This window comes from Macaca mulatta, chromosome 10 (genome assembly GCF_049350105.2).
Source record: "Macaca mulatta isolate MMU2019108-1 chromosome 10, T2T-MMU8v2.0, whole genome shotgun sequence".
Taxonomy (NCBI): Eukaryota; Metazoa; Chordata; class Mammalia; order Primates; family Cercopithecidae; genus Macaca; species Macaca mulatta.
The window spans coordinates 32186552-32199947 of NC_133415.1; the positions used below are offsets into that span (position 1 = coordinate 32186552).

Consider the following 13396-nt stretch of genomic DNA (forward strand, 5'->3'; position numbering starts at 1 on the left):
GGACCCTTGCTTCATACCTTATACCAAAATAAATTCCAAGTAGATCAACAGTTTTAAATGTGAAAGAAATGTGAAAGATTCAACAGTAAAAACACTAGAGGAAAATATGGGAAATGTTTTCTAAATAATCTCAGAAGGAAAAAGCCTTCCTGAGTTTGACACAAAACTCGGAGGCAAGTAAATGATAAATTTGATCACATTGAAAACGAAGATAGGCTGGTCCGAAGGTAGTGAGTTACCTCAGTTGGTTGTTCACAGTCACAGATCCAACTCCAGGTTCTACTGTTTCACCTTCTACTTCTTTCACTGCACTTAACTAGACTTAAGGAAAAAAAAAAAGACAAATTTCTGCATGGCAAAAAAGCAATACAGAATCAAAAGATAGGGGAAACTCCTCATCAAAAAAGGGGCAGATTTCTTCAAATTGATAAGATAGAATCTAATAGAAAACTGACTAAGAATCTGAACTGTTCAGAAAAGAAAATGGAAATGGCTCTTTAACATGTGAGGACATTTTCTGTACCTTTTGTGATGAGGTTTTCCCTCTCGTGGTAGTGAGTTAGAGCTGGTGTCTTCCTGGGTTGGGGGTAGAGGGTGCAGGCACCAGTCCCTGCTATTAGGAATGATGTAAAAAGAGTGACTTGACAATACTATCAAAGTATAAATGTATGTAAACCCTTCAACCCAGCAAATGTATTTGTGGGACTTAATCCTGGCATATGCATACTCAGCATGTTGTAAGAGTGAGGCTATTTATCACGTGAACTAACTGGAAATTATAAGTAACCTAAATGTACCCCTGTAGGAATAGGTTAAAGAAGTGAGATAAGCCGGGCGCGGTGGCTCACGCCTGTAATCCCAGCACTTTGGGAGGCCGAGGCGGGCGGATCACAAGGTCAGGAGATCGAGACCACGGTGAAACCCCGTCTCTACTAAAAATACAAAAAATTAGCCGGGCGCGGTTGTGGGCGCCTGTAGTCCCAGCTACTCGGGAGGCTGAGGCAGGAGAATGGCGTGAACCTGGGAGGCGGAGCTTGCAGTGAGCCGAGATCGCGCCACTGCACTCCAGCCTGGGCGACAGAGCGAGACTCTGTCTCAAAAAAAAAAAAAAAAAAAAAAAAAAAAAAAAAAAGAAGTGAGATAGCTGGCTGGGCATGGTGGCTCATGCCTGTAATCCCAGCACTTTGGGAGGCTGAGGCGGGTGCATCACCTGAGGTCAGGAGTTTGAGTCCAGCCTGGCCAACGTGGTGAAACCCTGTCTCTACTAAAAATACAAAAATTAGCCGGGCATAGTGGCACACGACAATAATCTCATCTACACCCGGGAGGCTGTGGCAGGAGAATCACTTGAACCTGGGAGGCGGAGGTTGCGGTGAGCCGAGATTGCGCCATTATACTCCAGCCTGGGTGACAAGAGCGAAATTGCATCTTAAAAAAAAAAAAATAGGCCGGGCGCGGTGGCTCAAGCCTGTAATCCCAGCACTTTGGGAGGCTGAGGCGGGTGGATCACGAGGTCAGGAGATCGAGACCATCCTGGCTAACATTGTGAAACCCTGTCTGTACTAAAAATACAAAAAACTAGCCGGGCATGGTGGCGGGCGCCTGTAGTCCCAGCTACTCGGAGGCTGACGCGGGAGAATGGCGTGAACCCAGGAGGCGGAGCTTGCAGTGAGCCAAGATCGGCCACTGCACTCCAGCCTGGGCGACACAGCGAGACTCCGTCTCAAAAAAAAAAAAAAAAAAAAAAGTGAAACAGTCTTTGCAAAGAGTGAAGCAGTCCTGTGTACATGGGCATGGATCGGTCTCCAAGCTTTATTGTAAAAACCGGGCCGGATGCAGTGGCTCAGGCCTGTAATCCCAGCACTTTGTTAGGCCGAGGCAGGCAGATCATGAGGTCAGGAGATCAAGACCATCCTGGCTAACACGGTGAAACCCTGTCTCTACTAAAAATACAAAAAATTAACCGGGCGTGGTAGCATGAACCTGTAATCCCAGCTACTTGGGAGGCCGAGGCAGGAGAATCACTTGAACCCAGGAGATGGAGGTTGCACTGAGCCGAGATCATGCCGCTGCACTCCACCCTGGGCGACAGAGCGAGGCTTCATCTCCCTCCCACCCGCGCCCCCCCAAAAAAAGTCCTGGCACTGTGGCTCACACCTGTAATCCCAGCACTTTGAGAGGCCAAGGGGGTCGGATCACAAGGTCAGGAGATCGATACCATCCTGGCTAACACGGTGAAACCGCGTCTCTACTAAAAACAAAAAATTAGCCAGGCATGGAGGTGGGCGCCTGTAGTCCCAGCTACTCAGGAGGCTGAGGCAGGAGAATGGTGCGAACCCGGGAGGTGGAGCTTGCAGTGAGCCAAGATCGCACCACTGCACTCCAGCCTGGGTGAGAGAGCGAGACTCCGTCTCAAAAAAAAAAAAGCCAAGTGAGATGTGGAATATGACTGCCCTGGGAATACTGCGGCCCTGGGAGGGGAACTCACTGATATCTGGGAGCAGAGGCAAGGGGACTTTCACCACAACCTATGCTGTATTTTTTTTTTTTTTTTTTTTTTTGAGAGACAGAGTTTCACTCTTGTTGCCCAGGCTGGAGTGCAATGGTGCGATCTCAGCTCACTGCAACCTCCGCCTCCTGGGTTCAAGCGATTCTCCTGCCTCAGCCTCCATCTGAGGAACTCAGAGGAGACACCATCACGCCCAGCTAATTTTTGTATTTTTAGTAGAGATGCAATTTCACCTTATGGGCCAGGCTGGTTTTGAACTCCTGACCTGAAATAATCCGACTGCCTCGGCCTCCCAAAGTTCTGGGATTACAGATGTGAGTCACCGTGCCTGGCCTCCTTCTGCTCTTTGAATGATACTTGGCATTTGGTAGGAACTTCATAAATATACATTGAATGAAACGACTTGTATTAGTTTCCCATTAATTCATTGCTTTGAAATGTGCTCTGGAGTTGCTACTGCTCCGATCCAGGAACTGCACTGATGAACACAGCAGAAGCAAGCTGTGCGTGGCCTCCCCTCCCGAGGCTCATACGGGACTCCTTGGGCCCATGAAAAGGGAAACAGGACAATTTCCAGGATGGCTGCCCAGACTTGGTCAGGATCCTTTTGTGGGATGGCTCATGCGTGCACACAGTTCACTCAGAGCACAGAGTGGGTCAGCCCACTCCCCGGGCCCCGCCACCAGCACCAGGTTCTTCTCTGAATACTGTCACTCTTGACAACCTGGGCTTGAGTCCTTGTTGGTATAACTCAATTTTCTTGTGTCTTCACTTTTCAGAGGAATGTTTGCTGGGGGATTGAAAGAGATGGAACAGGAAGAGGTCCTGATCCACGGCGTGTCCTACAATGCTATGTGCCAAATCCTACATTTCATATACACCTCCGAGCTGGAGCTCAGCCTGAGCAATGTGCAAGAGACACTGGTGGCTGCCTGCCAGCTTCAGGTGAGGCATGTCTCGTCTAGCAGGGCAGACCCACACCCAGGTGGGGTTCCCTGAGATGCCCATGATGCCTGCCAGGCACTAGCATTGGCTTGAAGATGGGTCAGGAGTGTGAGGAGACCAAGCAGTGAAGAAGGCCATGAAGTGGGGAGGACTCTGGAGTTGTGCCCTAGAGCTAAAACAGAGCTGCTTCAGACACCCCAGGCCCTCTGCCTTTGCCCTCTTCACTATTGCTGGTTGTTTCCCCACTGTCTGAGTCTCCCTGTCATTGAAAGCATCCTGAACATAAGCAGGTAGGCTGACCCGAGGCTGCATGCGGACGTCCTGTGTGCTTTGGAGTCTGGCAATGCGGAGCGTCCATCAGCATTGCTGCCAGGGCCCTTCCTGCCTGTCCCCGCACTGGACCACTTCAGTCTCTTGAAAACATATGCTTTTTGTTATTGAACTTTATCTATTTATTTCTCCATCCATCCATCCATGCATGCATGCATCCATCCATCCGCTCATTCAATTTATTGGAGACAAGCTCTCTCTCTCTTGCCCAGGCTAGAGTGCAGTGGCACAATCACAGCTCACTGCAGCCTCAACCTCCTGGACTCCAGCAATCCTTCTGCCTCAGCCTCCTAAGTAGTTGGGACCTACAGGCATGTGCCACCACACCTGGCTAATTTTTAAATTTTTTTTATAGAGATAGGGGCTTGCTTTGTTGCTTAGGCTAGTCTTGAACCCCTGGCCTCAAGTGATCCACCTCAGCCTTCCAAAGTGTTGGGACTACAGGTGTGAGCCAATGTGCTTGGCCTGTTTATTTTTTTTAAAAGACAGGATCTCACTCTGTTACCCAGACTGTAATGCAATGGCATGATCATAGTTCACTGTAACCTCCACCCCCTAGGCTCAAGTGGTCCTCTTGCCTCAGCCTTCTGAGTAGCTGGGACTAAAGATGCATGCCACTGTGCCTAGCTGATACATATATGTATATATATTTTTATACGGATGGGATGGGGCCTTGTTTTTTTTTTGTTTTGTTTTGTTTTGTTTTTTGTTTTTTTGAGACAGAGTCTTGCTCTGTCACCCAGGCTGGCATGCAGTGGCACGATCTCGGCTCACTGCAACCTCTGCCTCCTGGGTTCAAGCACTTCTGCCTCAGCCTCCTGAGTAGCTGGGATTACAGGCATGTGCCACCATGCCCGGCTAGTTTTATTTATATTTTTAGTAGAGATGGGGTTTCTCCATGTTGGTCAGGCTGGTCTCCAACTCCCGACCTCAGGTGATCCATCTGCCTTGGCCTCCCAAAGTGCTGGGATTACAGATGTGAGCCACTGCGCCCAGCCAGGGATGGGGCCTTGTTATGTTGCCCAGGCTGGTCTCAAACTCTTGGCCTCAGGTGATACTCCCACCTTGGATTCCCAAAGTTCTGGGATTACAGGTGTGAGCCTCTGTGCCCAACCTGTTATTGAAGTTTAAGTACTTGTTTTCAAGTACTTAATTCTGAATACTTACAGAATTCAAAAAGTTTTCTGAGGCTTTGACAGTGTGACTTATGCTTTGGAGGATTATTCTCAGTGGTGTGGGTGCAGTTACACAGGACTGGGCCTGCAGGTGCCTTTGAACTATCAATCAGAGGCCTGATATGAGTTGAGAGTCACCTCTTCCCACATTTCTTAAAAGTGAAACAAAGTGCTATGCTAAGTTCATCATTCTGACCTTTCTTCCCATGAGGGCAGGTTTGGCGCAATTAAAAAAACACTCAAGTCCTAGGAAAACCAACCTGTTCGGGGGCATATGGAGGTGCCACCCCATGTGACAAGGCCCTGGCGGCCTCCCTGTGCCCTATTCTCAGATTGTTAGGACCTGGATGCTGGGTGGGTTGATCGGAGATGACTGACTTGTCTCACCATACCTGCATGGTGAGTAGATGGAGTTGGGTTTTACAACAAAAGAATTTCCCCCTCTTCTTTTGTTTAGAGATCTCTTCTGTCCCCACATCCCTGTCATTTTCGCTTTGGGAACACTCGTCCAGTTCTCCACCCTGGCAGCAGTTAATTCCTGATTCAGCTGCCTTTGAAACATTTCCCCCAGCATGGCTCAGCTCCAGCCGTCCTATCTCCTCCTTCACACCTGCCACTCTCCTGGAGCTCCCCTGCCAGTCCCCTGCTCTGTGTGTCCTGTGACCATCCTGCCAGTTCCCTGGGCTCAATCTCAGTGACTCCTTGAGCCTGTCCACCTTCTTAATTCCCTGTGTCCAAGTGAGCACAGGTCATCCTTCTCAGTATTGCTTGTAACCATCTCTGTTCTGTGTTTCCATTTCCTTCCCCTTTGCCTGGCCTCCATCTCTATATTTCTGCCATTTCCTTCTTCTCCCTGCAGCAATCACACACACTGAAACCAGATCATCTTCCTAACACCACTTTCACTCTCACCAGTCAGCTTGGAGGCCTACAGTCTCTCTCTGTCGGTTTGGCCAGTGCTCCTGACAGCCCTGGGTCATCTCCCCTAGTGCCTCAGAGGCCATCTCAGGGGCAGCAGCCTAGCTTTGTTTTTTAACATATCAGGCTTCTGGGCCAGGCTTGGAGGTTCATGCCTGTAATCCCAGCACCTTTGGAGGCCAAGGTGAGAGGATCGCTTGAGGCCAGGAGTTTGAGATCAGCCTGGTCAACAAAGCGAGACCCCATCTCTACAGAAGCTTTTTAAAAATAGCCGGGCATAGTGGTATGCATCTGTAGTTCCAGCTATTTGGGAGGCTGAGGTGGGAGGATCACTCGAGCCCAGGAGGTGGAGACTGCAGTAAGCTGTGATCACACTACTACATGCCAGCTTATCTCAAAAAAAAAAAAAAAAAATTCCGGCTTCTTTGCAATATTGTTTTATAGCAGGTTTTACTTGGCATGACCATGTCAAGTCCATAGGCCTGTAGGATTGTGTGTGTTCACATAGCTAGTGACTATTGGGAGCTTTCCCCATGTGTTGTGCCCTGCACTAGGCCTGGGACCAGACTCTTCACGGTGTCCCCAGAGGCCTGAGTCTGATTCCCAGTAACACTGTCCTATTGGGTTGCCCCAAGCACATGCAGTCCCTTCTGTGAGCCTCTTATGGGGCTTTTGCACATCCTGAGCCCAGGCTGGTTCCTCTGTGAGATTTCACTGAGCAGAAGGCCCACTGCTCTAAAAATAGGACTGAAAGGAGTATCAGCGGGGTCCTCTCAAGGAGCTGCTGCTGCCCAGGCTTCTTCAGAGCTGTTTGTGCTCACATTCTGCCCAAAACTTGGTCTTCAGGACCCTGGCCCATGACAAACCAGAATTTTAGGAAAACCTAGTCGTTTGGAAAGAAGTGGCAAAGCAGAAGTACTGGCAAAGGGGGAAAACAGAAGGTCAAGTGAAGATGATCAGGGCCGAACAAAGCACCATGGGATACCTTGTGTAGGCACAGAAGATGGTCAGGGCCGAGCAAAGCACCATGGGGATACCTCGTGTAGGCACAGAAGATGGTCAGGGCCAAGCGAAGTACCACGGGGATACCTGCCTGACATTTGGTAGGTCCCATCCAGCCCTTAGCATGTCACCTTGCAAGCAATATTAGATGTCTTTTGAATTTTAAAAAAGTTATTGTTAGTATTTATTGATAAACTTTAAATACCTTGGCCGGACGCTGTGGCTCACGCCTGTAATCCCACAACTTTGGGAGGCCGAGGCGGGCGGATCATGAGGTCAGGAGATCAAGACCATCCTGGCTAACATGGTGAAACCCAGTCTCTACTAAAAATACAAAAAATTAGCCGGGCGTGGTGGCGGGCATCTGTTGTCCCAGCTACTTGGGAGGCTGAGGCGGGAGAATGGTGTAAACCCGGAAGGCGGAGCTTGCAGTGAGCCGAGATCGCGCCACTGCACTCCAGCCTGGGCAACAGAGCGAGACTCCGTCTCAACAAAAATAAATAAATAAATAAAAATTTAAAAATAAATAAATAAATAAATACCAGCAGAATTATTCCATGTGTAATGGTTAATTTATTGATGATCCTGGATAAGCCAGGTATTTCCATTTTTAGAGAAACTGATTTATTGCACTGAACCCATGACTGGAGTTGGTAGCAGGGGGGTTCCCACAAGAGGGGACCCCACAGCATCCTGAAATGGAGCTGGTTTGGGATTCCGAAGAAAGAAGCATCAAACACCAGGGTGATCTGGCCAGAGCGTTTATTAGAGGGAACTTATGTATAGAGTGGTGCAGCATATCCTCAAGACAGATAAGGGAAAAGAGAGGCTTTACCCAGGCTTGCCCATGGAGTGGGTTAGGGTATGGAGTTTCAATTAGGGTTTAAGGAATTTGTCTCAGGGCCAGAACCAGTTTTTCTTTCAGTGTTTTGGGTAACAACCTTGATGCCTTTATCAGTGCCTGGGAATGTTCAAGGGCCCAGTTTGGGTTCAAGCCTGCTGGGAAAACCTGCAGTTGACTGGGTCACAGAGAGGTCAAGATACTCTGTCATTTTTCAATCTGAACTCGGAAAGAAAGGAGGTAGGCACTGGGGGGCCCCACTGAACCTCTAAAATCCTGCTTTCCTAAAGAATTTATCAACACCTGGTTTGTTCTCCCAGGCAGTTTTCCCTAGGGCCCTTACCTTTGTCTTCTATTTTCCAAGATTTGGTTGTTCACAGGGTGGCCTTTAACAGCCTGCTAGTTGTGGCCTCATTCCCATCTCCCTCCAGTGCCATTCTTTCTCGCTGTCCTTTCAAACCACTAGTGCTTCCCCACGGTTGGGAAGGGTTGATGTGGCCACCTGGGAGCCCCTTCACTTACTGGAGTCAAGTGGGTCTTGACCCAGCTGGGGACCTCAAGAACCCTGAGTCAGGGATCACTTGAGCCCAGAAGCTTGAGACTTCAGTGAGCTGTGATCTTGCCATGGCACTCCAGCCTGGGTGACAGAGCAAGACCCTGTCTCAAATTTTAAAAAGAAAAAGAATTCTAAGTCAGGTTTCTGGGTTGGTGCTGGTTAGGTGTCTGAGAGGCTCTGAGCACTCCTAGGGAACCAGGGTGGATGTTCTGGCAGGGGGAAAAGGCCGGGTTTGCTTTTGCTCCCAGCACTTTTGGAGAGGCAGGCTCTTCTAGAGAATCCTAGGGTAAGGATGGGGGTGGTCTTAGGTCCTTTCCAAACCACAGATACATGACGCAGTAACCGTTTGTGCTGCTTCCTGCTTTTCTGGAGAGCCAGTACTTTTTTTTTTTTTTAAGGTGGAGTCGCACTCTGTCACCCAGGTTGGAGTGCAATGGCGCGATCTTGGCTCACTGCAGCCTCTGCCTCCTGGGTTCAAGCGATTCTTCTGCCTCAGCCTCCTGAGTAGCTGGGATTATAGGCGTGCACCACCACGCCCAGCCAATTTTTGTATTTTTAGTAGAAACGGGGTTTCACCATGTTGGTCGGGCTGGTCTCGATCTCCTGACCTCGTGATCCACCCGCCTCGGCCTCCCAAAGTGCTGGGATTACAGGCGTAAGCCACCATGCCTGGCTGAGCCAGTACTTTTGATCTAAGAGGGAGCTGACGTATATCAAGGGTCCACTCCTATGTGCTCTCTTATTTTCATCATACTCCTCCTCACTTTAATGATCCCTGTTTTATAGATGAGGAGATTGAGTCTTAGAGAGGTTAAAAACATTCTGTATGGGAAACTGAGGCAGGAGAATCATTCGAACCTGGGAGGCAGAGGTGGTAGTGAGCCGAGATTGCGCCACTGCACTCCATTCTGGGCAACAAGAGTGAAACTTCGTCTCAAAACAAAACAAAACAAAACAACAAAACATGCTGTATATCCTGTCACCTGGTACGTTTCCAAACCAGGACTTAAACCCAGTCTGCAGTAAGCCCCAGTCTCCAGTGTGTCAGAAAAGGTCAGGGACAATTAAGGAGGACTTCCTTTCCACTTTGCCTGGCCCACAAGGGCCTGTATTTCTGCCATCATTCTGTCTCCCACCCCCAGATGCTGTTCGCTAGCCCAGGCTTCAATGGGTGTCATTCTCTCTGCAGATCCCAGAAATTATCCATTTCTGCTGTGATTTCCTCATGTCCTGGGTGGACGAAGAGAACATTCTTGATGTCTACCGGCTGGCAGAGCTGTTTGATTTGAGCCGCCTGACTGAGCAACTGGACACCTACATCCTCAAAAACTTTGTGGCCTTCTCTCGGACTGACAAGTACCGCCAGCTTCCACTGGAGAAGGTCTACTCCCTCCTCAGCAGCAATCGCCTGGAGGTCTCCTGCGAGACCGAGGTATACGAGGGAGCCCTTCTCTACCATTACAGCCTGGAGCAGGTGCAGGCTGACCAGATCTCGCTGCACGAGCCCCCAAAGCTCCTTGAGACAGTGCGGTTTCCGCTGATGGAAGCTGAGGTCCTGCAGCGGCTGCATGACAAGCTGGACCCCAGCCCATTGAGGGACACAGTGGCCAGTGCCCTCATGTACCACCGGAACGAGAGCCTACAGCCCAGCCTGCAGAGCCCGCAAACGGAGCTGCGGTCGGACTTCCAGTGCGTTGTGGGCTTCGGGGGCATTCACTCCACGCCGTCCACTGTCCTCAGCGACCAGGCCAAGTATCTAAACCCTTTACTGGGAGAGTGGAAGCACTTCACTGCCTCCTTGGCACCCCGCATGTCCAACCAGGGCATCGCGGTGCTCAACAACTTCGTATACTTGATTGGAGGGGACAACAATGTCCAAGGATTTCGAGCAGAGTCCCGATGCTGGAGGTAGGACAGGGTGCTAGCTGGTCCCTTTGTCTTCAGGTGATGTGAGGGTGTGGAAGTCATGGGCTGAGAGAGTTGCTCAGGTTCCCCCAGCCTTTCACATGAACTTCACTTGTCATTGTGGAATAAAGTCTGGGTGAATTCAGAGAAGGTGGACAGCAGTGAGATAAGGGAAGGGGACATCCGGATTGCCTTCTTTCCTGCATGTCCTCTACTCCTCAGAAACCCATTTACCCTGGACCCCTGCTCAGCCTCTTTGGGATGGGCTAGGTTGTGAGTGTATTGTGCAGGAGGAGACGGGAGGGGAGCCCACAGCAGGAAAGGCAGTCGGACTGTGATGGAGAGGACCTAGGAGCAGTGGCAGCTGGGCAGCCTCGCCCTCCGTCGTGCTCTCTCTCAGCTTTGATGCATATTGTTTCAGTTTCCCTTCGCCAGTCTGCCTTGCTCTTTCTTCTTTCTTACCTGCTCGCTAATGGTGGAACAGACTTCCTGCTTCTGTGCCTGAGCAGCATGCAGTCTTCAGCCCAGGGGAGTGGTAAAGGCCAACAAGCATCACTGAGCCTCATGCTGCATTTTCGCTGTGCCCTGCAGTCAGCCACACACTTAGCACAATTTCCCCTGGGAGGAGGCAGTTTTCCCAAGAGAGGGTTTTGTGGACTGCTGTGGTCCGTAGGATGTACCTGGCTCTATCAGTCACTTAGGCTGTGATCTCACAAATGCATTTCTGAGCAGAGCAAGGGACAGTGGGTCAAGCCCACCAGCCTCAACTACCATTAGATTTCCAGGGATCCCTCCACCTTACCTTGGTGCATGTGAGAAATCTCCCCACCCTTCATGCTGAAAGACGGAGCTGTGCTGGAGAGAGAGAGATTGCTAACTATTTCCAGCAGCCATGAGCTAGATGCTGACTGAGTTCATGTTCATGTTTCTGTTTTCTGGGATCAGGGTGGGGTAGGGCCTGGCCTGGCCATGCCACTTGGAATCAAGCATAGTGATCCTGGCCAAGGAGGAGAAGACCATTTCTAGGCCACCTCTCTACTCCTGGCCCCAGGAAGTGATCTCCTTTGTTAAGCTGATGAGACTCAGAGGTTGGCAATAACACATTGTGGTTAAGTATGAGGAAGGGCAGGTTTCAGAAAAAAGGAAACAGCTACCTTTATTTCCTCCCTAAACAAAAGTTGTCCCCCCAGTGGGTGTGGCCACACCAGGTTCAGACTTCCCTCTGGCCAAACCTTAAACCTTCTTTTTTAGGGGACTCGGTTTCCCAGTTGGGGGGCCAAGGCCAGACCACCCTGCTGAGAGTAACCTACAGACCTGCAAAGCCAATCTCTCCAGAGTGTTTTGGCCTCTGACCCTTAGCAGAAGGTAGAGACAGCTGTGTGCCCAGCAGGGATGCTGGATGTTTCCACAGAACTGTCCTTGGGGGGTGACAGCTAGGGATTCTGCCTGCCCCTGTCCTCTGTCCACCTGCTATGGGCCATTGATCTCACTTTCACTTACAGTGGGAGTATGAATTTCCCCTTGTGAAGGGGTGTTTGTGAGACCAAAGCTGAACTCTGAGTAATGCTAATATTAGCCCCTGTAACCAATAACCAATCCCAAACCCCTGTCTGAGAGTAGGATCACAATGGCAAGTGGGGTCGGCAAGACCTGCCTTGAGAGAGTAGGTACCCACAGAGTGGAAGTGGCGGGAAGGGCCACAGCCCTACTGGTTAACCCAGGGGTGTATCATTTCTCCAGAATGAAGGCTTCATTAACCTTCCAGTGGACTCAAAACTTCCACATGAATCCTTAATTTGAATATTCTAAGAGTTTGGATCTTTCTCTGCTTTCTCATTTCATCAGCCTTAGAACTGGTGAATTCTAAAAGCTATAGGCTTTTAGAATATAAGGAAACAAGATTTTACAGTAAATTAGGCTTTGCATTTTGATGAGTTACTTACCAGGTTATATCTTAAAGCATTGATACAGAAACCGCATATTTTAAAACCTTACCTCTCTTGGAGCAAATGGTGTTTGTCTCCAAGATACTACTTTTTTTCTTTCATTCCTTCTTTCTTTGTATCTATATTATCTACATTATTCTTTGTACCTTTCCCATAGCCATAGCCCTGTGGATTACTGAACACCAACTGCATAGTATACCTAGTAGTAGCTGGTTACATGCTGCTATGTGCCCTGACCCTACTTAAAATAATAATTTAGGCTATGTGCAGATCATGTCAATAATCCCAGCACTTTGAGAGGTTGAGGCAGCAGGATCTCTTGAGCCCAGGAATTCAAGATCAGCCTGGGCAACAAAGCGAGACCCTGTCTCTACCGAAAAAAAAAAAAAATTAGCTGGGCCTGATGGCGCGTGCTTGCAGTCCTGGCTACTTGGAAGGCTGAGGCAGGAGGATCACTTGAGCTCAGGAGTTTTAGACTTCAGTGAACTATGATCATGCCCCTGTACTGTAGCCTGGGCAACAGAGTGAGACCCTGTCTCTAAAAAAATTTGCTTTAAATAATGTGATTTTTCCCTGGGCATTTTCGTGGCTGCTAATATTTTAAAGTACGTTTAATTTTTTTTTTTTTTTTTTGAGAGGAGTCTAGCTCTGTCACCCAGGCTGGAGTACAATGGCATGATCTCGGCTCACTGCAACCTCTGCCTCCTGGGTTCAAGCCATTCTCCTGCCTCAGCCTCCCAAATAGCTGGGATTATAGGCACCCACCACCACGCCCAGCTAACTTTTTTGTTTTGGGGGTTTTTTTTTTGAGATGGAGTCTCACTCTTTTCTGCCCAGGCTAGAGTGCAATGGTGTGATCTTGGCTCACTGCAACCTCCGCCTCCCAGGTTCAAGCAATTCTGCCTCAGCCTCCTGAGTAGTTGGGATTACAGGTGTGTGCCACTATGCCCCGCTAATTTTGTATTTTTTGTAGAGATGGGGTTTCACCATGTTGGCCAGGCTGGTCTCGAACTCCTGACCTCAGGTGATCCACCTGCCTCAGCCTCCCAAAGTGCTGGGATTACAGGTGTGAGCCACCACGCCCCGCCATTGTTTTGTATTTTTAGTAGAGATGGAGTTTCACCATGTTAACCAAGCTGGTCTTGAACTCCTGACTTCAGGTGATCCGCCCACCTCAGCCTCCCAAAGTGTTGAGATTACAGGCATGAGCCACTGTGCCTGGTCAGTACATTTAATTTATTTAAAAAAAATTTAATAGACATTAAAACA

General features: G+C 49.3%; 1 protein-coding gene across 3 annotated transcripts in view; it reads left to right on the forward strand.

Moving 5' to 3' along the window:
- The window catches only part of KLHL22 (kelch like family member 22), a 53939-nt gene that overhangs the window by 20217 nt on the left and 20326 nt on the right, over window positions 1–13396 (forward strand). For all 3 annotated transcript variants that reach the window (NM_001261588.1, XM_077948097.1, XM_077948096.1), the window contains 2 exon segments: window positions 3289–3454; window positions 9466–10184. In NM_001261588.1, coding sequence (NP_001248517.1) covers window positions 3289–3454; window positions 9466–10184 — 885 coding nt within the window.